Source organism: Vipera berus (genome assembly GCF_964194415.1).
Source record: "Vipera berus genome assembly, contig: HAP1_SCAFFOLD_345, whole genome shotgun sequence".
NCBI classification, from domain to species: domain Eukaryota; kingdom Metazoa; phylum Chordata; class Lepidosauria; order Squamata; family Viperidae; genus Vipera; species Vipera berus.
Genome location: NW_027673428.1, coordinates 1 through 26,083, shown reverse-complemented (window position 1 = coordinate 26,083; position 26,083 = coordinate 1). Strand labels below are relative to the sequence as shown.

Below are 26,083 nucleotides of genomic sequence, written 5' to 3'. Positions count from 1 at the left end.
AGGTGTAATTTCTAGCAGTTTCAGACAAAATGATGAGTGGTTCACAATGCTTTGCTTTACTTTAACAACATAAGAAAGCATGCAGATCTGCCGTCTGTCTTCAGTGCTGTGTTTAACAACAGAAAAGTGTTAAGAGATCACTCTTACTGTAAGATAACTGCTAGCCTTTAAAGTATCAGTGTTAATCTGAAAAGTACCTGGTCTGGAAGGAGTTTATCCTTGGAAAGCTGAAGAGTGATTTGTCTGGTCTAGAGAAACTCACTAAATTCAACTAAGCAGTTACTCAGACATCACATACACCCTTGAAACCCAGGCATAAGGGACTATACCTGTAGAAGAGAACACTTGTAGCTCAGGATTGAAATGTGGAGTCCTTGATGCTTTCTGAGCTGGGTGGTTTCCTTGCAGATATTTCATTATCCGTCTAGGTAGCATCATCACAGCACTGATGAGGTTACCTAGTTGGGTAATGAAATGTCTGCAAGAAAATTAAACTCAGAGAGCACAAAGGAGGCCATAAAAGGGTCTATATTTGGGGCAGTATTCTATAGGTCACTGGAATAATGTTAACGTTCTTTAATGGTGATGAACTTTTGTTTTGACTGTGCGTTCATTTCTTTAGATATGGATGAATGCAGCATACGAAACATGTGTCTTAATGGTATGTGCATCAATGAAGATGGAAGTTTTAAGTGTATTTGCAAACCTGGCTTCCAGTTAGCCGTCGATGGACGTTACTGCAGAGGTGAGTACTTATCTGCAGATGTTGCAATGGGCAACATATCTGATATGAAGTGTGCAGTGCAAATATATGATCCGAAACACTCTGCCTCAAACTTGGTATTGTGTTAATACAATTATTAATAAAGGAGAATATTTGTAACTCGGGGTTGACATGAGGGGTCCTTGGTACTCTCTGAGCTTGTGAGCAGCACCGATGATGTTACCCAGTTTGGGTAATGAAACATCTGCAAGAAAACAAGCAAGCTCAGAGGAGCACCAAGGACCCCTCATAAGACAGTTATTGTGTTCCATCTTGGAAGAAAACTTGGCTGTTTTAGTGAAAATCATTTCATATGTTCTGGATTTAAGAAACTCCTTGGGAATATCTATTTTGACTACAAAACAGGGTGTTTAGAGGTTCGAGGAGACAGTAAAACAACACACAGTTCATTTGAGAGTTGTATCTTGTGATTGAAGGAGAAAGTTTTGAGTCTTTTGAGGTTATTTTTTTACATCCAACTCATCTTCCACACCCCAGGAAAAAGAAATGCGTAAAATTTTGATCTGGCTTATTTGCAAGAAAGGAGAGCCAGATTGGAGATGGAGTTGAAACAGGAAGACTGCGAATTCTGATTTTCCCTTAGGCAAGAAAGTTGACTTTGAACTAGTCACTCTCTTTCAACCAGCCTACCTCACAGGGGACATTGTTGTGTGGAAAGTAGGAGGAGAGAGCATTGTGTTCAGTGCCCTGAAATAAATAAGGACAGGATATAAATCTACTAACCAAATAAACTATGGCCTCACCCATTTTGTATAATTGTTGCATCCACTGCATTATTTGCCAAAAGTATATCATGCCCCTTTGATCATTAAAATATCCTCTGCTGTAAAATAAGTGATACAATACAATAAACTCTGCTTCAAGGTAACTCTAGATCAGGGGTCTTCAAACGTGGCCCTTTTATGACTTGTGGACTTCAACTCCCAGAATTCCTCAACCAGGCTCCTGGCTGAGGAATTCTGGGAGTTGAACTCCACAAGTCATAAAAGGGCCACATTTGAAGACCCCTGTTTTAGATAATGCATAAGATAGCCCAGGGCTGTCCCAACGATGCTTTGTTTTTCTTTGAAGATATTTTGCTTCTCATCCAAGAAACGTTTTCCGTAGTAGAAGCAAACTGAAGAAGCTTCTTGGATGAGAAGTGAAACTTTTTCAAGGAAAAACAGAGTCCAGTTGCCTTTTGAAAAAGCACCTTTGGGACAAAGATGATCTGGATGACTGAGAATCCCCATGGACATATCACCCAGGGGCAGGGCTTTCTTGCAAACCCACTACACTGTTAGATTCAAGCCAGAGACTCCTGCATTTTATCGCTATGCTAGACCATAGCAGAATTTTGTTTCTTATATGCAGAGAGGTAGAAACCTAACCTCTTACATAAGGACTGTGCTGGAAACTGAGGTAAGTTCAACAATTTATTCACCTTTTTTGACTTGAACAAGAGGTTAGAGGCTAATATGCCAAAGATACAAGCAATTCAAAGTTTTGAACGAGCAAGACTGAATTGTGTGCCAAACAACACAAGCTAAATGAAACACGGAGGTGTTTTGCTCTCCATTTGCCCTTTTAAGGTTGGGGGGTGGGGTGGGCAAAAGAAAGAAAAGGCCACACATGCCAAATGTTGTGTATACCGAGGGGAGATGTTAGGATATGATTATATTGTTAAAGGTTACACATCAACCCACTTGGTATTTTTAAAACATTTCTCTAATCCTCAGTGTTTGGAGAGAGAGAGAAGAGGGAGGAGGAAAAAATGTACAGTTGCCATATCAGGACAAGAAATGAATTTATTTCCTGCTGGGCAGGAGTGTGGCTGTCTGTGTAAAACTGAGCAAGTTAACAAATTCAGAAACACAATTGTGATCAAATAGTTTTCACATTCTCTGGTATGTGCAAAGCCTGAAAAATTGGAGACGGGGAAAGATTGTGGTACTTTATGGGAGAACAGAAATAAATTCACAGACACACAGAGACACACAAATATATGCACAGAGCCATCTTTGGAAGATAAATATTTATTGATCTTGCAATAGAAGAGAGTATCTATAGCTCAGGGTTGAATCATGGAGTCCTTGCTGTTCTCTGACTTTGGTTGTTTGCTTGGAGACATTTCATTACCCAACTAGGTAACATCATCAGTGCAACTGAGTGTGGGGTTGACTCTCTGTTTATGTGCAATAGTTTGACTGGACAGTGTTGGTGGCGTCGATGGTTTTTCTCCTTGTTAGTTCCTTGTACCTGGTACTTTTTTCTTGCTGTTTCTGGGTAATTTCATTACTACTGTAATCAAGGAACTGCCAAGGAGAAGAGATTTATATATTTACTTACAGGGCTTACATGCCTCCCCAGTCAAAACTGACTGAGTGGCTTACAGACCATGTTTACATAAGTAAGGTTAAAAGTACAAACTCTAAAGCATAAATAACAACACATACAAAATGCAGTGCTAGAAAAAGAACAGAACAGGACATCCGTTCATCTCCAGGTTACAGGAGGGAGCAACTCATAACACTCCCACCTCCAGGTTGAATCTCTACTGAATAAACCAGGTTTTGAGGCCTATCTGACATCCAGCAGTTTGATGGCTATCCCGACCTCAAAGAAAGTGCTATTCCAAACAAGGAGTTGAAAAGAAGTGCTTCCAAAGTCCCTTTCTGTACCGGAAGAGGTTCCCTTTTATGAGATCTTACCAAGATAGAGTCCTGGGAGAAAGTAGTGCTGAAGATATCCGCAGAGCATGAACTATTTATTTGCGTACACCGTGAACAAACTACACTCGAGTGAAAACAGATAAACTGTATCTTCAACAAAACGGGCTTTTTCTTTCTGACAGATATTGATGAGTGTGAGACACCAGGAATATGCATGAACGGCCGCTGTGTGAACACCGATGGTTCTTTCAAATGCGAATGCTTTCCTGGCCTCGCTGTGGGGTTGGATGGACGTGTGTGTGTCGGTAAGACAAAGTCGCGGTTGACAGTCACGGTTCAGGGCTTAGCGGTCAGTCTTGCAAAACTCTAGAACCCTATTTCCAAATCTGGTACCTTCCAAATGCATTGGGACTTTTGAGGAGGCAGGATTCTCAGTCAAGGTGGGCTATAAATTCCAGATGTTGATGTTTCAACATGTCTAAAAGGCAGCAGGATACACTAGAACGTCACCCTCTTTTGTACAGATAGTCCTCAACTTACAACAGGCCATTTAGTGACCATTTGAAATTCCAGTGGCATTGAAAAAAGTGACTTATGACCGCTTTTCATTAGAACTGCTGTAGCATCCCCATGGTCACGTAATCAAAATTTGGATGCTTGGCAACTGACTCATGTTTATGACAGTTGCAGAGTCCCGGGGTCATGTGATCACCTTTTGCAACCTCCTGACAACCAATTTCCTGCAAGGGAAATTGGTAAGTTATCGGTTTTTTTTAACATGGGGACTGCAAGAGATGAGCATGCTTTTCAGAAGATGCTCTTGACTAAATTATTTAATTATTTTGGTTTTCAAATTCTCTATTGCCTTGGTGGAGCAGTGGGCTAATGCCTCCTTAAGTAACACCAGCTGCCTGCAATTAGTGCAGGTTCGAGTCCCACCAGGCTCAAGGTTGACTCAGCCTTCTATCCTTCCGAGGTGGGTAAAATGAGGACCCAGATTGTTGGGGGCAATAAGCTGACTTTGTAATAATGCCGCTTGGGGGCCCCCAAAAGCCCTAATAAGCAGGCATATACATAGAATGAAGGCTATTGCTAAGCACATTTGATTTGTGCTTAGATTGTAAGCCGCCCTGAGTCTTCGGAGAAGGGCGGGATATAAATGGGATTAAAAAAAAAAAAGTCAATGGGGAAGCCAGATTCACTTAACAACCGTGTTACTAACTTAGCAACTGCAGTGATTCACTTAACTGCTACAACAAGAAAGGTCATAAAAATGGGGCAAAATTGACAAATGTCTCACTTAACAATGGAAATTTTGGGCTCAGCTTCGGCCGCAAGTCGAAGAATACCTGTAAGGGGTGATCTCAGGTAGAAGGATGTTATTACCAGGATTTGTCTGGAATAACACTTCGTGAGAACTTGATCTTACAAGGAAACTATCACAATCCAGTTTTGACCTAAGGTTGCTTTATTCAAAAAGCACCTGGACTTCCATGGGTTTGTTTCTTTTGAAAATGTTTTGCTTCAGTTCGGAAGAAGCTTCTTGGATGAGAGGGGAAACATTTGCAAAGCAAAAACCCAGAAAGTCCACTTGCCTTTTGGAAAAAAGCGCCTTTGGGACAACCACGACCTGGATGATTGAGAATCTCCATAGACAATGCAGTTTTGAGTTCCTTCTTTTCTGAAGCTGATTCACAATTATTAATGGTGACAGTTGTATCTGCGGCTCACTTTTAGCATTGTATGTTAATAAACATGGACATTTTGGCCCCTTCTGACTGAAAGCATTTAAGGATTGATTTCCTGCCTGAAAAACGTCCAACTTTTTTATTTTAATGTGTTTATCTAATGTTCCTGAGCATAGAGTGCCAATGCATTGACAGAGATGATGAATCCCATTCACTGTGCAATTGTGTCTTTATGAGAAGCTTCCTCCTTCAACCTCATTTTGAAAGGACTAGAAAGGAAATGACACAACGGGTCAATGAGTAGGAATCCAGCAATTAAAATATTCTCTCTGGTTCTTCCTAATATGGTACAATGCAGAAATGCTGTTGGTGTTCTGAAAAAGGGGAAAAAAAAAGAATTATCCTTTTAAAAATATAGGAACATGTAGGAAACCATTAATAAAAGGCATGGTACTTCTGATAAGCCTCAACCGCTGTGTACAGATTGTGCTGAGCATTGGTTTGGCTTGCTGCAACTCTGATTCAGATCTCAAACATGTAGAAAGGCAACATAGAATATAATGGGTAGCCAGAATTGTTTGAATCTGCCTTAAAATGGAGTTACTGAATTACGTTCATTCCAAGAGTTATCTATGAATTAGGAATCCAGTCCAAATTCCTGCTTTTAAAATAAATGTAAGATGGCAGGCATGTCTTGGTACATGGAGTGACTTTCCATCAAATTAACATACCTTGGCAAATGGCAACCGATTAACTCTCTTTTGTATTTTTAGCCTTTTGACAGGTTGGCAAAGTAAGGAAGCAGAATTGTTTTACCGAGCAGAGTTGTGAATTGTTCAAGGAAGTCGTAACTCTAGTCAGGTTGAAATATCTGAGGAGAAAGACAAATGGCTTCCGACAGTTTTTCACTTACTTCTGTAGCTGGGACAATCCAAAGTTAGTTACTGTTAGTATCCCCCAGTTTGGATTAATCCTCTTGGAGACATCGATGGCCTCTGGAGAAAAATAAATTTAAAAAAATCACTTACTTGGCAGAAATGGATATTTTCCACCCATGAGAACTGAGTAGCTAAATGTGAAAGAGGAAGGCATTAGTAAACAGTAGAGAGATTAATCCTTTGGGTATGAGCCTTAGACAGTGGTGGGATTCAGATATGGGAACAACCGGTTCTCTGTGTGGACAGCACTTCCGGAAGTCCATTCTGGGCCTGGGCCACAAAAAATTAGCTACCGGTTCTGCTGAAGTGGTGCGAACTGGTTGAATCCCACTACTGGCCTTAGATGGAAGGAAAAAAAAAGATCCAAGGAATCTGGTAAATTGGACGGCTGAAATTTGATGGTGGTCCTTAGGCATTTTTCAAGAAAGCTATTTTTTGGTTGTCAGCATATGACTTGAGGGGCGCACTCCTTGGCACCATTTAAAGATTTCCTCGACTTGCGCTCAGCATCAGGTGTCTGCATGTGCATACAGGTTGTTCTCGACTTACAACCATTTAAATACAGTGGCTTATGAATTATGACTGGTTTTCCCACTTATACCAGTACACCCATGGTGACGTGATCCCTTGGCAACTGGCATGTATTTATGACGGTTGCACTGTCTTGGGTCATGTGGTCACTTGCTGGTCACCTTTCCAGATTCGCTTAACGACCGCTTGATTCATTTAACCACTGCAGCAATTTGCTTAACAACTGCAGCAAGAAAAAAGTCATAAAACGGGGCAGAATTCTCTTTAAACGACTGCCTTGCTTAGCAATGGAAATATTGGAGTCAAAATACAAGTTCTCTTGGCAGAAGAAAGAATGTGCGAAGGCCTTCTCTGAAGATGACCTCCTTGTCTAGACAGCAGTCTGGAGATTTCGTGGTTCTCCATCCAGCTAGTTTCCGGGACTAGCCTTGTTTAGGTTCTTACATTAATCTAGGTTAGTTAAATGCTGCCACCTGCTGCAGTTTACCAGCATCAGTTCTGTTGAGTTTCTACGGAGATTCTCAGCCATCCAGGTCATAGTTATCCCAAAGGTGCTGTACTTTCTTTGGAAAACTGGAAAAAACAAAGTCCAGTTGCCTCATGGAAAAGCACCTTTGGGATCTGTGGAGTTTCATGAGGAAACCTGGGCTGAATGGCATCAGCGTGCTAGGCCACAAGAGGAATCTGATGGTGCAGTGCAAGGATGGGAAATTAATCTTCAGCCATTAATTTTGGGTTCTGCAGAATTGCTGAACTACAATTTACCTCAGAAGTGCTTTTTTTTCAAAAGGCCACCAGACTTGGTTTTTCCCAGTTGCCTTTTGAGAAGGAAAAAAAAAATAAAGTCCATTGGCCTTTTGAAAAAGCACTTTTGGGAAAACCATGGCCTGGAAGACTGAGAATCTCCATAGGCAATTTACAATTTATGCATAACTGTAGTCGGGAGGGATAATGAAGGTAGGGATTTGATGAGGATGTGAGGACATCTGTCACCCCATTGATTGTCAGGGTTGATTCGGCAATGTCTGAAACGCCACCGTTTCTCCATTCCTGCTTTAGCAGATAAGAAGAGCTTTTTAAAGGTGGCCACCGATTGACTTTTTAAAATTAAAAATGTTTTGAGAAAAATGAAACGGAGGAGGCTATTTGTCTCTCTTGAACAATTCCTGAATCAATGGGAGAAAATGCTGCGGAGATTGTGCGGCCTTGAATCCTGTCATAAATAGCTCCCAGCTTGTCTGTAGTAACTTCAACTGGTCATAATTCAGGAGTTATTTGTAATCATGTAGCTGTGACAATTGAGACCACCAACCTGGCTGTTAACTGAAGAGGTTGCTAAGTGAAACCATGTCTGTGCTTATGATCTTACTTCAGCTTTCCTGAGAAGGTGGGTAAATGTGAGGATTGATTGCAAAGTTGTTTTTTCATCATGGTTGTAACTATGAATGATTGTTAAATGAGACAATCACAAAACCAGAACTATCTGTATTCCTATTGAATGTATTTGACAGCTTTTTTTTTAAAAAAAAAATCTCTCATTCAGATACACATATGCGAAGCACCTGCTATGGGGAATACAGAAGAGGCCAGTGCGTTAAACCATTATCTGGCGCAGTCACTAAGTCTGAATGCTGTTGTGCGAGTACAGATTACGCCTTTGGGGAGCCTTGCCAACCATGTCCTGCACAAAATTCAGGTACAGTGTGATTCACACATCCCCGAGATTTAAATCCCTTATCTGTCATTTGTAAAAGAGGTTCAAAATGCTAGAACAGAATATTCTATATTATCTACCACACAGAGGTGCTAACAATGATTTCATTCAATCTTTTCAGACAACAGAGTTGTCAAAATAGCTAACAAATGCTACACTCTATTTTTTTTTTGAATTTTATTTTGTTCATTGGCAGACACTATAATTATTTTTTCTGCATGTTCTCAGGTTCATCTTGAATTTTGCCTATTTTTTTTTTTACCGTACTTACGATTTTGCCATTTCTTTAAGTAGCCCTTTCTAAAATGTTTCATTCATTCATACATACATACATACATACATACATACATACATATTGAGTAAACTCATATGCTGCCCATATTTCAAGCTGACTTGTCGTGTGAACTTTGTTGCTAACATAAGGACACCTGCCAAACCTGTGATGTGTTTGTTTTATTTGGGGAAAAATTTTGTTATATAATGATAGATTCCTCTAGGACAGGTGTGCAAAAATCTTTACAATGTAGCAGCTGACGATAAAATGGCATCGATGTGCATAAAATATCAGGGATTGTAAATTTCTCATGCCCCTCATGGAGGACAGAAGAAATGGAGCATGATATTATTATGTAAAGTTCTTTAGGGTCACAGAACATGCCAAATGCTGTAAATATTCTCAAATGTATGTTTGCGCATTGGAGATGTAATCAGTTTTCCCCAAACTCCTCTTAAATTGTAATCTCTGCTTAGGAAGGGTTTATTGAAACACCACTGAGGTTTCTTGGCCCAATCTCTCAGAAAAAGAATATTCTGGAATACTGAGTCCAGAAATTGGTGTAATGTGTTTTTTTTAAAGAAAAGGTACCATGAGAAGCCTGTACATGTTTAACCTTTATTTTAACTGGCAGATCTGAGAAGGGGACAGAGAAGATCTCTTGAAGCGAATTAAACTGGCTTTAACCAGTGTGCAAACTTGAAAGAAAGATTGCTACTCTTTGCCATGTTAGTTCAAACAGTCAGAAAGATTCTGGAAAACTATCAGAGCAAGAAAAACCCTGCTGTTATCAGCTCGCCTCTTTTAAAACTGTGCAACTGAGCCGAAGCATTTTGTAAATGCAAATGGCCTTGTGCCACGGACTTCTGTTTTGTATTTGAATTAATTTCACAGAACATTTCCACATGTGGAAGCATTTTTTCCCCCTCCTCTGGGCTGTGTTTTGAGCACCTTTACTGTTGTTTGAGAACGGATGGCAAAATAGAAGACAGCTATCAACTTTTAATTTGGGGGATGGGGTGGGCTGCAAAAAATATATATAGTTTTCTTGTTTTTTTCTTTTCTTTCATAGCTCACGAGAAGGACATTTTCCTGTGGGCAGTTGTGGTGGTCTTCTCTGCACTCTTTGAGTTTTAGTCTTAGTAGAAAAGAATATTTGTAGCTCAGGGTTGAACTGTGTGGTCCTTGGTGCTCTCTGAGCTTGGCTGTTTTCTTGCAGATGTTTCATGACCCAACTAGATAACATCATCAATGCTACAATGCTACCATAGCCTTCATATATTTTTCTGTTGGTTGGATTAATTGGGTAGGTTTCCCCCCCTCCCTCCCATGTTAGCTATGTTTCAGTTTAGATTTCAGACTGGATTACCAGTCTCATTTGCTAAGATGTAAGGAACTATTTTCGTTGTTAATATACAACTGTGTTGCAGCCTGCAATTCTAACACTTTTTTAGTTTTTTTGCAATTTCTGTGAAATGAAAAGTCTTGGTCATTTCAGTTGCTTCTCAACATTTCTGTACATTCATACTAAGCACGCACGTGATATTTTGAGCTTGGCATGATGTTCAGCCCACCTATGATACTGCAGCTTACTGAAGACATGATTGATGTGACTTACTCAATCGTGATTGAAAGAATCATGATTTTGCAGTGTGAACCAGCGCAGTCTTTCTCTAGCCACTACAAATCTTCCAGTCTTAAACCCATAGAAGAGGTAGGAGACGAAGCTGCTTCAAAACAGCGGCTTTTCAACATCTTGAAATTACAAACTTGTGTTTGTGTCTACTTGGCAGCACGTCCTGTTGAGGTCAATGTGTTCCATTATACTCCAAAATCCATCTTGTAGAAGATTGTAGAAACCTCTGTATTTTTTTTAAAAAGTATTCTAAATCTCTTGTCTAATTTTTGTCACTTTTTCTCTTCCAGAGGAATATCACGGTCTTTGTAGCAGTGGGCCAGGAATTACAGCATCAGGAAATGGTAAGCTTGTAAGCTGAATTTCATGCAAAATTGGTCTAAAGGAGTACACAATGAAAAGTTGTCCTAGTTGTTCTGATGAGTTAAAAAATTACATTTTACTGGGTTGTTGTTGTTTTTTTGCAGATATCAATGAATGTGCATTGGACCCTGACATTTGTCCCAATGGAATCTGTGAAAATCTGCGTGGGACATATAAATGCATATGTAATTTTGGATATGAGGTGGATTCAACTGGGAAAGTCTGCTTAGGTATGATGTTTTCTATATGCCTCTTAATGCTTTCCCAGATCGTAGCTCATCATTTTTACATTAGTTTTAACTACAGGTAGTGTTTACCATTTGCTTCCCTGATTTCCGCTTATCCTTTTAATTTTGTTCTCTTCTTCCTGATCCCGTATGCTGCATTTTCTTTGCTATCAGGTTGCTTGATCCTTATTTGTTCGCTGCGCTTAGGAAGGTTATTTTTCCGCACAGTAAGTGCAATGGCTGCCTTTCCTGCCTTGAAGCAGGAAGCATACAACAATTGCAGCGTAATTGTTCTTCTGACTACGGAAAAAAAATTGGAAATCTCCAGCACCACCTACTCATGTCGGCATCCCAATTTTTCTGAAAAATGACACATGAGCATCAGCGAGTGAGGATGTGGCTTACGTTCTTGTAGTGGTTTGATTTGATTTTTGACAATAACAGAAATATGTAATCTGTATCCTTCACATGTGTCAGTCCAACCAAGTAGACTGGACTAAGAAACCAGTGCCCGATAGTTGTGAAATATAGTCCAGAATTGGAACAAGGGGCTTTTTCACAGAGAGCAAAGAGACAACTAGCTTGGAATTTTGGGGGTGCAGGAAGAGAGCGAAGACGGTCTTTCCTTAGTAGTTCACAGGGTTTAATTAATAGTTATACAGATAGTTACTTGAGTTTGAAAAGATTTCTGCCTATAGGCAAACAACCATAAAGAAACTGCTCTGAAGTAACTCTTGGTGTCGCCTTTGGTTCCTTGACCCTAACCTTAATCTTGCCATGTTGTTGTTGTTAGCTGCGAAGTCGTGTCCGATCCATCGCGACCCCATGGACAACGTTCCTCCAGGCCTTCCTGTCCTCTACCATCTTCTGGAGTCCCTTTAAGCTCACGCCTACTGCTTCAGTGACTCCATCCAGCCACCTCATTCTCTGTCGTCTCCTTCTTCCCTTGCCCTCAATCTTTCCCAGCATTAGGCTCTTCTCCAGTGAGTCCTTCCTTCTCATTAGGTGGCCAAAGTATTCGAGTTTTAGCTTCAGGATCTGGCCTTCTAAAGAGCAGTCAGATATACACTATGAACTGCTAAAGATTCTAAGCTACTGTTGTCTCTCTGTCCTCTGTGAAAGAGCCTGTCCCTCTGACTCTGGACTACATTCCACACAATAGGTAGGACTACTTTTATTGTAGCAACGTCTTGCAAATCTGAATGTGTTTTCCCCTTCCTCAGCTGATCTTCACACGAACACGGGAAGGGGTTTATATGAAATGTTTTTAGAAGTTACTACCTTGGCTCAGACTTAGACCTCCCTTTAACTGAACATTGCCTTGGTAGCTGCTCTTCTCCTGTCCTTCAAGGTGGACCATCGGTTGAGAACCACTGGCCAATGGTACGGCCCTGTGCCATGAAAATGTTACATCAGTAAAGAAGAATATTTGTAGCTCAGGGTTGACCTGAGGGGTCCTTGGTGCTCTCTGAGCCTGCTTGTTTTCTTGCAGATGTTTCATTGCCTAACTGGGTAACATCTTCAGTACTAGTCACTAGTTTGGGTAATGAAACATCTGCAAGAAAACAAGCAGGCTCAGAGAGCATCGAGGACCCCTCAAAGTTATATCAGTTTCGAGCTAGACATATTAAGAAAGTTTTGATGTGACTCTTTCTGCACTGGTGACTCAGCTCCTGGATCAAATCTGTTAGAAGGGTTTTATTGCCTTCCAGCAGGCCACATTCATAAAATGTTGCATGCAGACAAAATGTCAGACTTAATGAAATCTGTTCTTAAAATATATATTTACATACTGTCACATAATATAAGGTTCACTGGATCAGTTTTATGAGGGGTTCACACGATACTGCCCTCCCTTTGGAGTTCTGTTGATTTCCCACGACTTCATCTTTTTTTATCTCATTGGAGAAAAATATTCTTAAGAAGAAAAACTCAGATTTTCTTCATGACACCTTTGATCTTTCTTGAAATACCCATTTTCCTTGCCATAGGCAGATAGGAGGTTTGGGAACTTGTTGTACAAAGCACAAAAATGGCAGATAGTTTACTTCATTTCCATCGGCTTCGATGTTAACGCAAACTTTTTTTCCTAATACTATATGGAAAAACGTTCCTATCAGTGAGGCCTATTCCTTTTCTTAAATAAAAACTTATTTTACAGCCTCATGTGAAAGAGAGAAACCCCCCCCCCACCATTAGTGGCATTGGAGCATGTTATTTTTCAGACATTGCTGAATTATCTTCATTATCTTTGCAGACATTGATGAATGTGCCGTGAACAGGTTGCTTTGTGACAATGGGCAATGCAGGAACACACCTGGAAGTTTCACTTGTACCTGTCCCAAGGGATTTGTGTATAAACCGGATCTACAAACATGTGAAGGTAATGAAAAAGGTCCATTTCCCCCCCCCCCCTCAAAAGTTCTGACTGATTCTAAAGTGGGGGTCAAGTTTATAGGCTACATTTGCTCCCAATAGGATAGTTTAATATTTGTGTAATAGTTAATTCCGTTCACTTTAACTCTGTTCATTTTATGCATACAACATATTCCCTGTTCTAAAGTTTTAACATTGGGGAACTAAAGCACAGGTAGTCCTCAATTTATAACAGTTCATTTAATGACCGTTCAAAGTTACAACGGCACTGGAAAAAGTGACTTATGACCGTTTTTCACATTTATGACCTTTGCAGCATTGCTTTGGTCACACGATTAAAATTCAGATGCTTAGCAACTGTCTCATATTTATGACGGTTGCAGTGTCCAGGGGTCACGTGGTCCCTTTTTGTGACCTTCTGACAATCAATGTCCATGGGGAAACCAGATTCACTTAACAACCATGTTATTAACTTAACAACTGCAGTGATTCACTTAACAAGCATAGCAAGAAAGGTGGTAAATCTCACTTAACAAATGTCCCACTTAAATCTTGGGCTCAATTCTGGTCATAAGTCAAGGACCACCTGTGTAATTTGATCCAGGCACTTTAATCCAGAACCTCGGATGAGTTAAGATAAGTTCATGCAGTTCTCCATTTGCAAGCTGCCCTTCCAATAGGTTGAAGACAGGTGTGTATAGGGTGAGTGGCTTGCGTGGAACCGTAAGTCCTTGCTATTGATTGGATATCACAGGTGAAAGACAAACAATTTCTCCAAGCAGAATGCATGAAGAGCAGGTGCAATCATCTTGCGCCAAACCAAATGCTGGAATTACATATTCTCTGCTGAACAGGAAACATATATTGTTTACAATAGGGGTGAATAGATTATTTTTAAACATATATTATTTTTCAATAATCAAGCAGAGCATTCTCGGCATCTTTGTCCTCCCTCGGGCCACTCACATTCGCTGTTTTGCTCTTCTAGATATTGACGAATGCGAATCCAGCCCCTGTATCAATGGTGTGTGTAAAAATACCCCTGGCTCTTTCGTCTGCGAATGTTCACCCGAAAGTACTTTGGATTCCTCCAAAACCATCTGCATTGGTAATGTATTCCTCTGAGCGTTCCCCTATTTCATCCAGTCCTTAAGAGTGTCGTAATGGCACATTTCACCGGCTGGGTCGTGATGAGGAGGACTGAACTAGCATTCCCCTTTGTACATCGCAACAACTTAAAGTAGCTCCTCGATTCTGCATTCTCTTACAGTGCTGTGTTTGTGTCTTCTAACAGAGACGGTCAAAGGCACTTGTTGGCAGACTATCGTGAATGGGAGATGTGAAATAAATATCAACGGGGCCACGCTGAAATCTCAGTGCTGTTCCTCGCTGGGTGCCGCTTGGGGCAGTCCCTGCATCCCGTGCGAAAAAGGTGAGACCTTTTTGCTGCACTCTTGCGTTCATTTGCTGCATTCTTGCAAAGGTTTATCAGAAAAGAGAGACTTTTCACACTTGCAATCATCATCATCATCATCATCATCATCTTTATTGATTAGCTCGTGGGCCCTATCAAGGTGCAGCATTCCAAACACACGTTATACTAAAATGCAGTAAAAAAACAATTTAGGATGGAATTAGTTAAAATATAATTTTAAGATAAAATAGAAATAAAATGCAATTTAAAATGAAATTGGGATAAAATACATTTTTAAAATGAAATTAGAATCAAATACGGCAATTTGAGATGTAGATAGATAAAATAGGATAAAATTATATTTCGCTATCACCCCTACAATCTACCCCCAATCAGTCTCACCTGTGCTGATCTCAGCCGAACCATTTTGCTCAGATACTATGCTGCATTAAATGTAATTTTCAAATTCTGGCCATGCATAAGGTAACTTATTTTGATACGGGGGTCCCAATGGGTCAACGTTTCACACTTACAACTGTTGCAGCATCCATCACAAGATCAAAATTCGGACGCTTGGCAACTGGCATGCACTTATGCCGGTTGCAGTGTCCTGGAGTCACTTAATCCCCTTTTGCGAGCTTCTGACAAGCAAAGTCGATGCGGGGAAGCGAGATTAACTCAGCAACTGTGTTACTAATAACTGCAGTGCTTCATTTAACAATGGTGGCTAGAAAGGTCATCAAATGGGGTAAAACAGAAATTTTCGGCTTGAAGACTACCTGTTTTCCAAAGCTTATGCTATTTATTTATGAAATTTCTGCACTGCCCATCTCATTTAAGCGATTCTGGGCAGTGTTCAGCAATATACAGGAAGAAATAATATATAATTGATAGGTAGATTGTGTGCCATGAAGTTGGTGACAATTCTTAGCATCCAGAAAGATAAACATATAGATACATAATTAATATAACTAGAAGAACATGTTTCTTGCCTTGCAAGTGCAGGTAATTTTCACACAATTTTCTTGCAGATTGCATAATAAACCACAGAGAGCTTCCTATTTAAAAAAAAAACAACTTCACCACAGATAATTGTGAATAGTCTTTTTGTTATTACTCCTTTAACTTGTACGCAAGGATATAATGTAGGTATTGCAATTCCATTATAAATGGGAACTATTCCTTTTTAAGTACAGTAGATTTTTTCCAAGAAAACATTCTTAATACTGTTCTGATTATCACTGTTAGAGCAGTGTTCCCCAAACCCCGGGCCGTGGACCAGTACCAGACTGCGGCATGCCAGCAACTGGACCACACAAAACCCCATCTAACACCTCCATATTAGAGTACTTTGTTCCTCTTGTAACCCGTTTCCTTCCTTAATCATTATTAGTTATAATTTATTTGGAAGTGTTCCTGCATAGAAGAGCTGTATCACTTCTTCTCCAATTAAGTTTCTGTTCTAAGTGACATTGTTCTCATTTGCTTTAGATCCAATATGTTCCAAAGGATATTCAAGGATAAGGGGAAATCAGTGTGAAGGTATGTATTCTTGCCTTGGAATATGAAACAGAATAACCCAATGTAGGCAACGGGAGAAAAAAAATTATAATAATTCTGTCCACTTAATAATTGTGTTGAGATTGTTTGCTTTTGAAGCTTTTTTAGAATGGCATTTTACAAAGCTCACTATTTTGATACTGAGAATGTAATGTTTCAAGTACAAAAAAAGGACAACTCAGAAGACGTGGGTTTCAGAAATCCTTTTAAAGACTATACTCATTCTCAGATGCAATTGTACATTTCAGAATTTTGAGAGTGGGTTGTCAAATTTTTTTTAAAAAAAGTACGAAAATGCATGCATTAAAGAGAACGACATAAGAGGAACAAGCATGCATAAAAATACACTATATTTCAGAAAATGTGGTTCGGAAAGGAAACTTGCATACACCCAAAGCATGCTTCACAATAGCTGCAACCCATTTGTGTGTGTGTGCAAAAATTCCCTCTATAGAAGAAAAGCTAAAGATGGGAAAATATGAAACTGAGTCAAATAGAAAGAGACAGAATCGTCCATCTTTATTAACAATTGCATTCCTTTGGTTCTTGAGGGAAAAAGGATGAGCCCCAAATTGCAACATCGCCTTCGGTATTGCAAAATATTCCAAGCGGGGGATGTGTTAAAGTTAACCTTTCTTTCCTAGGGTTGGATGTGTAGATGATTCTGGTTTTCTTCTTCCTTGCGTCCAGATATAACAGCGTCATTGCAGTACATAAAAAGGCGTGAATAGTTGGTGGAGAAAAAGAAAAGCCAAGGGCTCTTGAGATATCCCATAAATATTAGAAAGAAGATCTTCTATCAGAGAAGCAGAAGATTAAGTAGAAAAGCTTGTTGAGGAACTCAGTTGATTAAAAGCAATCTTGTGGAGTTCTTGAAGATCAGATAGGATGCCCTCTTTCCATCAGCGGTGGTTGTCAAAGGAAGTGAAAGGAATGGTGTACACCATGTTTTGAAGGCCTTCCCTCCCTGTTTATCCCTTTCCTCAGCCTGTTTTGGCATCCATCCTTCCATTGTTTTCCTTTACATCAGTCATCTTTGGAAGAGTGCTGATAAGAGTAGTCTACGTTGACTGCAAAGCTTCCAAATGACATCCGTGGTCCTGTCCATTAAGCCCTTTTCCTCAAGCACTTTATACTGTGTTGGGTCGGACTGACTAACACAACCTGACACAGCACAGCTGCCGATGGGTTTGAAAAAAAAAACCAAATGATTCCCATATGTTTTGTTTCAGAAAGAGAGCGAGAGAAGGAACAGCCCATCGCCACCATCACAGCCATGTCCCTAATCACTCTCTCTCTCTCTCTTTTTTTTTATTTTTTGCTTTCCAAGATAATGACCCAATAGCTTGGATCTATTCTATCACGGATTGACTGTACATAACTTATCTACCCCAAGGGAGGAAAAACGGGGCTCCACCTAATCCAGATTGCAAAGGGAAGGCTAAGAACATTTTTTCATTGTTCAGGCATGGAAAGTTATGCTTCCAAGATAGTAGTCCTGGATAACCGTCACAGGCTTTTCAGAATTTTGAAAAGCCAATGGAGTCGTTTCCTATGGGTCGAGGGTGAACAATTTCCCCTCCCCACTGCTGTTTTAAATATGTTTTTCTTAAGCAATTGTGTTAAGAGCCTGGCACTAGCCCTTTTAAATGTCAGATGTTTTTGAAGAGCAAATTTGAATCCTGCAGTTGCACGTTTGTCCCTTATTCCTCTAAAAATGAGGGGTCTGCAATAATTCTCTTATTTGTTTGTTTATTAATAACTTATATGGCTGCCTAATTCACTCTTAGTGACTCTGGGTGGTTTACAAAGATTAAAAGCCCAACAATTTAAAAAAAAACCCAATAACTCCCTCATCCCCTGGTGACAACAATCAAATCATATCTTTGATTGATCACTTTATTTTTTTTTAATCTTTTTCTATCTGCCTGGGGCTACCCTATATGGAGGCAATACCATTTTTCCCCACCATGGGAAACTGAAGTCAGCTCTGTTTGATCACGACTCTGTGCTCGCCGCTAGATTGTGCCCTAAATGTGTAATTTTGCTTTTGCTTTTGCTTCTGAATGTAGTTGGTTAACCATGTCAAAAATCGTAATTAGAGGTAGGCTTCTCCCATTTGAGAAAAAAATGGTACGAGGGCGGTATTGGATCCCTCTGTATCTTTACTGATATTTTAAACTTTTCTTTTTCAATATGTGCGCAGATGTGAATGAGTGTGTAGTGTTTCCAGGCGTGTGCACCAATGGCCAGTGTGTCAACACTATGGGATCCTTCATATGTCAGTGTCCCAATGGAATGACCTTGGACGCAACTGGACGGAGATGCATTGGTAAGCCTTCCAGGCTCTAATAAGATTCAATCAAACCCACTCATTCATGGTTTCATGTGACGGTTGGTCTCTTCCATAAACCAAGGGTTACTCCTTCTTCAGAAACTTCTGCTGTCCACCATATGAGAGAACGCTAAAAACAGATTCCCCCTCTCAGTTCTCTGATTTCAGTTCCCTGCCTTTGGAGAGAGGAAAATGTTTACCATGAGGGATGACTGTACTTAAGTCTTCCGGCGATGGCTTGTTAAGTCTTGTGAAAGCTGGTTCTGATATATTTGTTTGCCTAATCTTTAAAGCCATTGGCAGTTGGGATGGCCAGCTAGACATGACCTAAGAAGATACTATCTTTATCTACAGCAAAATGATAAGGATTCCCAAATAAAACAGTTAACAGATGTGGCGGCAAAGGAAACTCTTGTTATTATTCACCCAGCACTTTGCAATGCTCTAATTTAAACGAGCTTACGATTTGAAAGATGGATATTTCTGCTTTGATTTTCTGCTTAGAACTTAAACATGTAAAACAACATGATCAAATTACAAAAGATGGGGAGTTTCAAGGTTTTCCAGGTGGTGGGGTATCTCTGTTCCTTTGCTCTACCCCTTTTCTCTGCTGGATTGCTAAATAACCCCACGTCCCCAACAGATATTCGCTTGGAGAGCTGCTATCTGAAACACGATGATGAAGACTGCACTGCACCCATCGGAGGGAGACACCGTCTGGACTCTTGTTGCTGTTCTGTTGGGGCCGCTTGGGGACCTGATTGTGATGAATGTCCCATAAGGGCCTCTCCTGAATATGAAGCCCTTTGCCCACGAGGACCAGGATTTTCCACCAGGGGAGAAATTATAAATGGGAAGCCTTTCTATAAAGGTGAGACAAAATGGCTGCTCCTGCAAAGAAGATTTCCGGTGAATGTATTTGTTTCGTTTCTCCCGTCTTCCTTTGAGGCAAATTTTCAGGGCAACCCCTCCGATGTCGTTGGGTTTGCATAAATCTGGACAGGAAGGCAGCATTCTTGGAATCCCACAGCATAAAGATGGGGAATTTTCCCTCTTTTATTCCCAGTTCTGAACTGGTGAGTCTTATCCTATTTTCAGTGCAACAGTTGAGGTTGAAGAACCCAAACCATTGGAACCAAGATGTAACATTTATTGAAGGCCCATGTCGTCATGGGTTTCTCCTATTAGAATTGTTGCCTCAGTGTAACGTTCGCTATCAGTAGAGTAATAAAATTGGGACTTGGTTCTCTGCTCCCGAATTCTCACAATCAGTTTCAACTTCCCTAACCTGATAAAAGGGATGGGTAAAGTCTACTATTTCAAGAATGAAATTCTGAAGTTCCAAGTTATATTCCAGAATGGAACAGTTAACCCTTCCCTGTCTGTTAACTAATCGGACAATAGAAGAACATTTATAGAACAGGTGTGTCTTTGCCTTGTTCTGTAATCTTCCTGAGGTGTCAGGCTTGGGAGGAGATGCTAGGCATTGACCTAGATGTGTCTTCTCCAAGGAGACGAAAGAAGAACGAAAACTTACTGAAAGGTTCTTGTCTCCTCTGAGTCTGCCAAGGGTGGTCGTAATGGGAATTGGATGGGAATCAGACAAGGGCGAGGACATAACTATGAGTCATACCTTCTTTGAAACCCAAAGGAACAGTTGCCAACATGTAAGGTGCCCCTTGTGATTATTAGTTTTAGCTAAGCCATTCTTATTCGAATGGAATGTTATTCCAGTTAAGACATTGGAAATTGGTGGCTAATAAAACTTCTAAGAATCAGTGATTGCGCCCAGCGCAGATGTTCCTCTCGTTGAATTATCTCATTTGACTAAGCATTTATGAATCACTAATAGAAGCAGGGTGGGACATAATCTGAAGAAATTGCAGAGGTAAGATAAAGAAAGCAAAACAAATACCCAAGCAAAAACAGAAAAAGGACTGAAACACAGCCCTATTCCTATTACATCAAAAGTGAAGTCCATTGTGTTTCATCATTTTATTTCCTACCAAGTATGCTTAGGATAGCAACTTACATTTCTAACCCTTGTGTTGCTTGATTAATGCAAGCTAAGTGCTGGTTGGGAAGAAATTACTCAGGATGGTTCTCCTTTTGATCAAAGACTAAGAACATTGAATCTATTTCTACAAGAGAAAATTAGAAGTAATCTACTGCCCTAGTAGATGGGGAAAAATTCACTTAACAATTGTCTCACTTAGCCACAGAAATTTTGGGCTCAATTGCGGATGTACGTTGAGGACTTCCTGTATAAAATTAATTACCACTCCTCTTCAGATGTCTAGGAGTACTACCTAATGCTCAAACGATGTAGCTTGAATAGTTCACCAACTATAAAACTGCAGCCATTTTATTTATTGTGATTTATGGGTGGTGGTTATATATCCTGGATTTTGTTTTGAAAAATTGCTGTATCTTGGTCTCAGATATCAACGAATGCAAAATGATTCCAAGACTGTGCACCTATGGAAAATGCAGAAACACCATTGGCAGCTTCCGGTGTAAATGCGACAGTGGGTTTGCACTTGATTCTGATGAGAGGAACTGCACAGGTAAATTTCTTGACTTCAGATGATGTTTTGTTTCTTCAGAAATGTTTGCATGCAGCCTCTGGTGAAATAGGTTATCTCCTATTCTGTTTGCCAGTTCATGTTTCTCAGCCAGTGAGTTGCTGAGAAGCGCCACAGCATCCACAACCTTTAAATAGACAGCTAAACTTCCTAACACTGAGGGGAAGAATGACCCCATTATCTCTTTTCTGTCAAACATAGGAAATCAGGAGTCCAGGCAGTTCAAGTGAATATAGTTTTATTGCATGCTAATGTTCTCTACAAGAATCTGAACTATTAATGGCTAAAACAAATTGGTGGTAGATAAGAGTTAATGGAATTCAAGGTGGGCTGGACTTAGGTCTCTTGTGGGTGTGAAGGGACTTGAGTCTGATGATGCATTTGACCCCTCCCTCGGGCTCAGCCTGGTCTTCTACATTTTTACCCCCTTAAAGCAGGAGAGGAATTATCTGAGAATATTTCCAAGTTAACATCCAACTTCCATCACTGAATTAGACAAAAAAAATATTCTTTTAAAAAATCAGGAAGATGACGAGAGAAATAAAGCAAATTGGAGGCTAAGATAAGTTTATAACAGTTATCCCAAAGTATAAACTGTGCTTTCTATTTCCGTGTCAGAACTGTGTGTACAACAGCACGGTAGTCAATGGAATCCAGGAACTATTAAGGATCTCTTATTTATTTGGGTAATTGTGAGGTAGATAGTTAAGGTAGCTTGGGGAAGCCAGATTTTAAAAATAATACGAGGCAGAGTGTGTGACTCTCATATACTTGACATCTTTGGAGATAGTCACACGTGGGTAATGAATACTTGTTCTTAGGCATCAGGGTGAGGTGACAAAGGGATGTGTTGTCTCATTTCCTGGCAGGCACAAGAAACCAGATTTACAGCTCTGTAAATAGGCCAACCTAGCAGTTTGAAAGCACGTAAAAATGCAAGTAGAAAAATAGGGACCGCTACGGTGGGAAGGTAACAGCATTCCATGCGCCTTTGGCGTCTAGTCATGCCAGCCACATGACCACGGAGACGTCCTGGGACAAGCGCTGGCTCTTCAGCTTTGAAACGGAGATGAGCACCAGCCCCTAGAGTTGGAAATGACTAGCACGCATGTGCGGGGGAACCTTTACCTTTACCTTAAATAGGCCAAAGTAGTTTCTTTATTGTTCATCACCTATATTACAAGAATCTCATCAGACTGACTGCATTCTGTTGGGAACCAAAAGATAAGGCTTCACTCATCTGGTCTATGATGTTTTCTTCTCTGGAAAGACTTCATACTGGCATAACTCTTAACGTCCCCCCCCTTTAAGCCTTCCACCACAGATCCAGATTAGGCAGTTTTTACCAGGCCCATAGTCTACCCAAATCTTTCTAGAGACAGTCAAACTTTGCCAAGTACTGGGATGGAGGCTTTTCCTGGAAATAAAAATGGAATAACTGTCTGTTTATATTTGTGCAACTTAGGTTTTTGTTTATTCTCACACTTACCTTTTTTTTAGCCAATGCTTGCCATGTGTATATTAATCGTTGAAATAAGTTTACATTCTTTTTTCTGTTGCAGATATTGATGAATGCCGCATTTCTCCTGATCTGTGTGGCCAAGGAATTTGTGTCAACACTCCCGGAGACTTCCACTGCGAATGCTTTGAGGGCTACGAAAGTGGATTTATGATGATGAAAAACTGCATGGGTATATATTATTTTATGTCATTTTTTTTGCTCTGGGGCTGAATTTTATTTTGTGAGGTCCTTAAAGTCCCAATGACTGTAAAGAAGGGTGGGCGCCTGTCCTCCATTTTTATTGCGACAGCTATAAATAGGAATTGGATGGGGGAGAAGGTTCCCTTTAATATCTACAGTTTTTCTTTCCTGTTTTTTAAGTTGATTGGACACCTAAAAGCTGTACAAAATACTTCTCAAATCTCCCCTAAACTCATCTAGAAAGTATCAGATCGAGGAAAGTTGCGGTAGCCTTTCTAAATTGTGATCATGATGCTCTAAACCAGGGGGGTAGGCAAAACCCGGCTCTTTGATGACTCGTGGACTTCAACTCCCAGAATTCCTGAGCCAGCCATGCTGAGGAGAAATGGAGAGGTTTCCAAGCTGAGCCATGCTGGCTCAGGAATTCTGGGAGTTGAAGTCCACAAGTCATAAAAGAGCCAAGGTTGCCTACCCCTGCTCTAAATTAATGCCATGACATCTGGGATTTCCCCCCCCCATCTTGGAGAAAGATCTACACTTGTGGTAGTAATGGATGAAATAATTCTCCTTTGCTCTGTTTTTTTTGGGGAGATGTTAGTTGCAACAAAGGAGAATATTTGTCGCTCAGGGTTGATGTGAGGGATCCTTGGCGCTCTCTGAGCTCGGTTCTTTTCTTGCAGACGTTTCATTACCCAAACAAGGTAACATCATCACTGCATTGATTATGTTATCTAGTTGGGCAATGAAATATCTGCCAGAAAACAACCAAGCTCAGAGAGACGTTAGTTGTCTGCCCAGATTCCTACCAAAACACATGAAAACCTAAGTCTTGGTTGTGGCTTGGCTCCAGAATTAACTTCCGAATCTGGACAAATCCAGCAGATCTGATCTGACTCAGTCCCTACATCTCAGCGAAATGGGAAACAGCCAGACAAGGAAGACTGGAAGAGGGCAGGAAGTGCAGAAAACCCCCAACCGATAAAAGAGAGGCATACTAGTTATGGGTTTTCTCCTTGGGAGAACAGCCTTTGAGAAGAGAGGTGTTCCCTTGGGGCAGAGAAAAGGAAGGAAACAGCAGCTGGAAGTTGGTTAGAGCAGTTGCTGGCAGAAGAGAAAAGTTGGGGAGGAGGCACAGAGCTCAGAAGAGCACGTAAACACACACACACTCTCACGGCTGAAACTTTAGATCCTAGCACGCTCCCCCCCTCTTCTCCTCTCTCCCTGCATATATTTTTCACAAGCCATTTTTTGTCCTCCTTTTGCAGATATTGATGAATGCGAAAGAAACCCCTTGTTGTGCAGAGGGGGCGTTTGCATCAATACTGAAGGAAGCTACAAGTGCGACTGTCCTCCGGGCCATCAGCTGGCTGCCAACATCTCTGCCTGCATAGGTACGATGACGCTGGGGAGAATATTTCTTCTGCATCCTGGCTGCTTTTTTACAGTTACATCTGAACATCTTGGCATTGGCTGCTGCAAGCCTGTCCTGGCAGTTTCTCAAGAGGTTTTCTTTTTAAACATCCTGAATAAGGCACGGAAAGAATGACTCATCAAAAAACAGGGCAGGCTCCCAAAATTTGGATCTGTTACCTTGCCCTGTGCCAGAAACTAAGTTTAGAGTAATCGTGGATTGCTACAGATTAAAACATTTACACAGGTCAGGCACCCCAGTTTTGTTTAATACCCTGTTTCCCCCAAAATAAGACCTAACCGAAAAATTAGCCCTAGCATGATTTTTCAGGATGCTCGTAATATAAACCCTACCCCCACAATAAACCCCAGTTAAGAATGTCAACCAGACAGATGCATTTAGTACTGGAAAATAAACCCCAGTGTATCTTTTGGAGCAAAAATTAATATAAAATTTAGGTGCTTGGCAACTGACTTGCCCTGATGGCGGTTGCATGTAATGCAGCCTTTGTAATTTCCTGCCCAGTTCCCACATGCAGGGGCAATGGGGAAGACAGCAGGAAAATCAGAGGTTGCTGTCCAGCCCAGCAACAGCCTAAGCTTGGTTCTGCCACACTCACACCTCACCAGACACTTACTTGCCTGCTGGCCTGATTGCAAACCTCTTGGGACTTGTTCAACAACCGTGATCCTCACTTAACAAGGCTTGCTAAGAGAACTGCTACAGTCGTTAAGTGAATCACTCAGTCATTAAGTGAATCTAGTCTTCCCCCATTAATTTTGCCCCAGGGAAACCAACAGCGAAAGTTGTAAATGGAGACCACAGGAGCCCAGGATGCTGCAACCAACTGTGGTAAATACAGGCTGGTTGCAAAGCATCTGAATTTTGATCACTTGACTGTGGGGATTCTGCAACTGTTGTAAGGGTGAGGACTGGATTTTTTTCAGTGCCAATGTGACTTTGACTACCAATGTTTCATTTTTACTTATTGACCCTTGAATTTAACTGAAATACAAAACATAACTCAGGATAATAAAATGCTGTTGTCTCTGCCTTTTTCTTTGTAACTTTTTGAGTAGGATCTTTGGGTTGGAATTTAGTTTAAAGTTCTTGGCAAAGTCTTTAAATTTGGAGAAGACTTATAGCCCTCTAATGCCAGACACGAGTTGTTGGCTCTTTTATTATTTGGGGCACAGTGTTAAGTCCTTTTTTGCCTTGAATTTCATTTTCTCTTGTTATAACTTTTGCCGGATTACCCTTTGATTTTTGGTCTTATCCCAAGTACTAATATAAACGTTCCTAACATCATAGCCTCCTGTCTGCCTGCAGCATTGTTGGAAGGTGAGGGGGTTTAATAATTTAAATTCCCCCTCCCTCTTTGTTTTTCAAACAGACATCAACGAATGTGACCTGAGTCTAAATCTGTGCAGAAACGGACGTTGTGTCAACCTGATTGGAAAGTATCAGTGTGCTTGTAACCCTGGATATCAATCTACACCTGACAGACTCTTTTGTGTTGGTGAGTTTCTTCTTCTAAATCAGCTGCAGCTCATTCACTGGGCAAAACCCCCGGCCTGTCTGTCTTCACAGTTGACATAAATTTATTTATTTATTTATTTATTTATTTATTTAATTAATTAATTAATTAATTAATTAATTAATTAATTTGTATACCGCCCTTCTCCCGAAGGACTCAGGGCGGTGAACAGGGCAATACGTAATAAAAAACAAGATACAAAAATTTAAAAGTAATTAAACAGCAATGCCCGTAATAAATTACCGTAATACAAATTAAAAAGTTAAGATCAATTTATAAAACCCGACCCCATCCCATCAGGCCAGGCCAGCTTGTTCAAAGAGGTAGGTTTTGAGATCACGCCGGAAGGAGCGGAGG

General features: G+C 40.5%; 1 protein-coding gene across 1 annotated transcript in view; it reads left to right on the top strand.

Annotated features, from left to right (window-relative positions):
• LOC308679381 (fibrillin-1-like) overlaps positions 1–25,708 on the top strand; it is a gene marked incomplete at both ends in the record, with an annotated part of 32,370 nt that extends 6,662 nt beyond the window's left edge. The window contains 15 exons of the mRNA XM_081346992.1: positions 623–745; positions 3,618–3,740; positions 8,136–8,288; positions 10,507–10,560; positions 10,684–10,809; positions 13,064–13,189; positions 14,171–14,290; positions 14,477–14,614; positions 16,088–16,138; positions 18,363–18,488; positions 19,135–19,362; positions 20,933–21,058; positions 22,639–22,767; positions 24,044–24,169; positions 25,583–25,708. Coding sequence (XP_081203118.1) covers positions 623–745; positions 3,618–3,740; positions 8,136–8,288; positions 10,507–10,560; positions 10,684–10,809; positions 13,064–13,189; positions 14,171–14,290; positions 14,477–14,614; positions 16,088–16,138; positions 18,363–18,488; positions 19,135–19,362; positions 20,933–21,058; positions 22,639–22,767; positions 24,044–24,169; positions 25,583–25,708 — 1,875 coding nt within the window. The remainder of the gene's footprint in view (positions 1–622; positions 746–3,617; positions 3,741–8,135; positions 8,289–10,506; positions 10,561–10,683; positions 10,810–13,063; positions 13,190–14,170; positions 14,291–14,476; positions 14,615–16,087; positions 16,139–18,362; positions 18,489–19,134; positions 19,363–20,932; positions 21,059–22,638; positions 22,768–24,043; positions 24,170–25,582) is intronic.
• Positions 25,709–26,083: the final 375 nt, after the last annotated feature.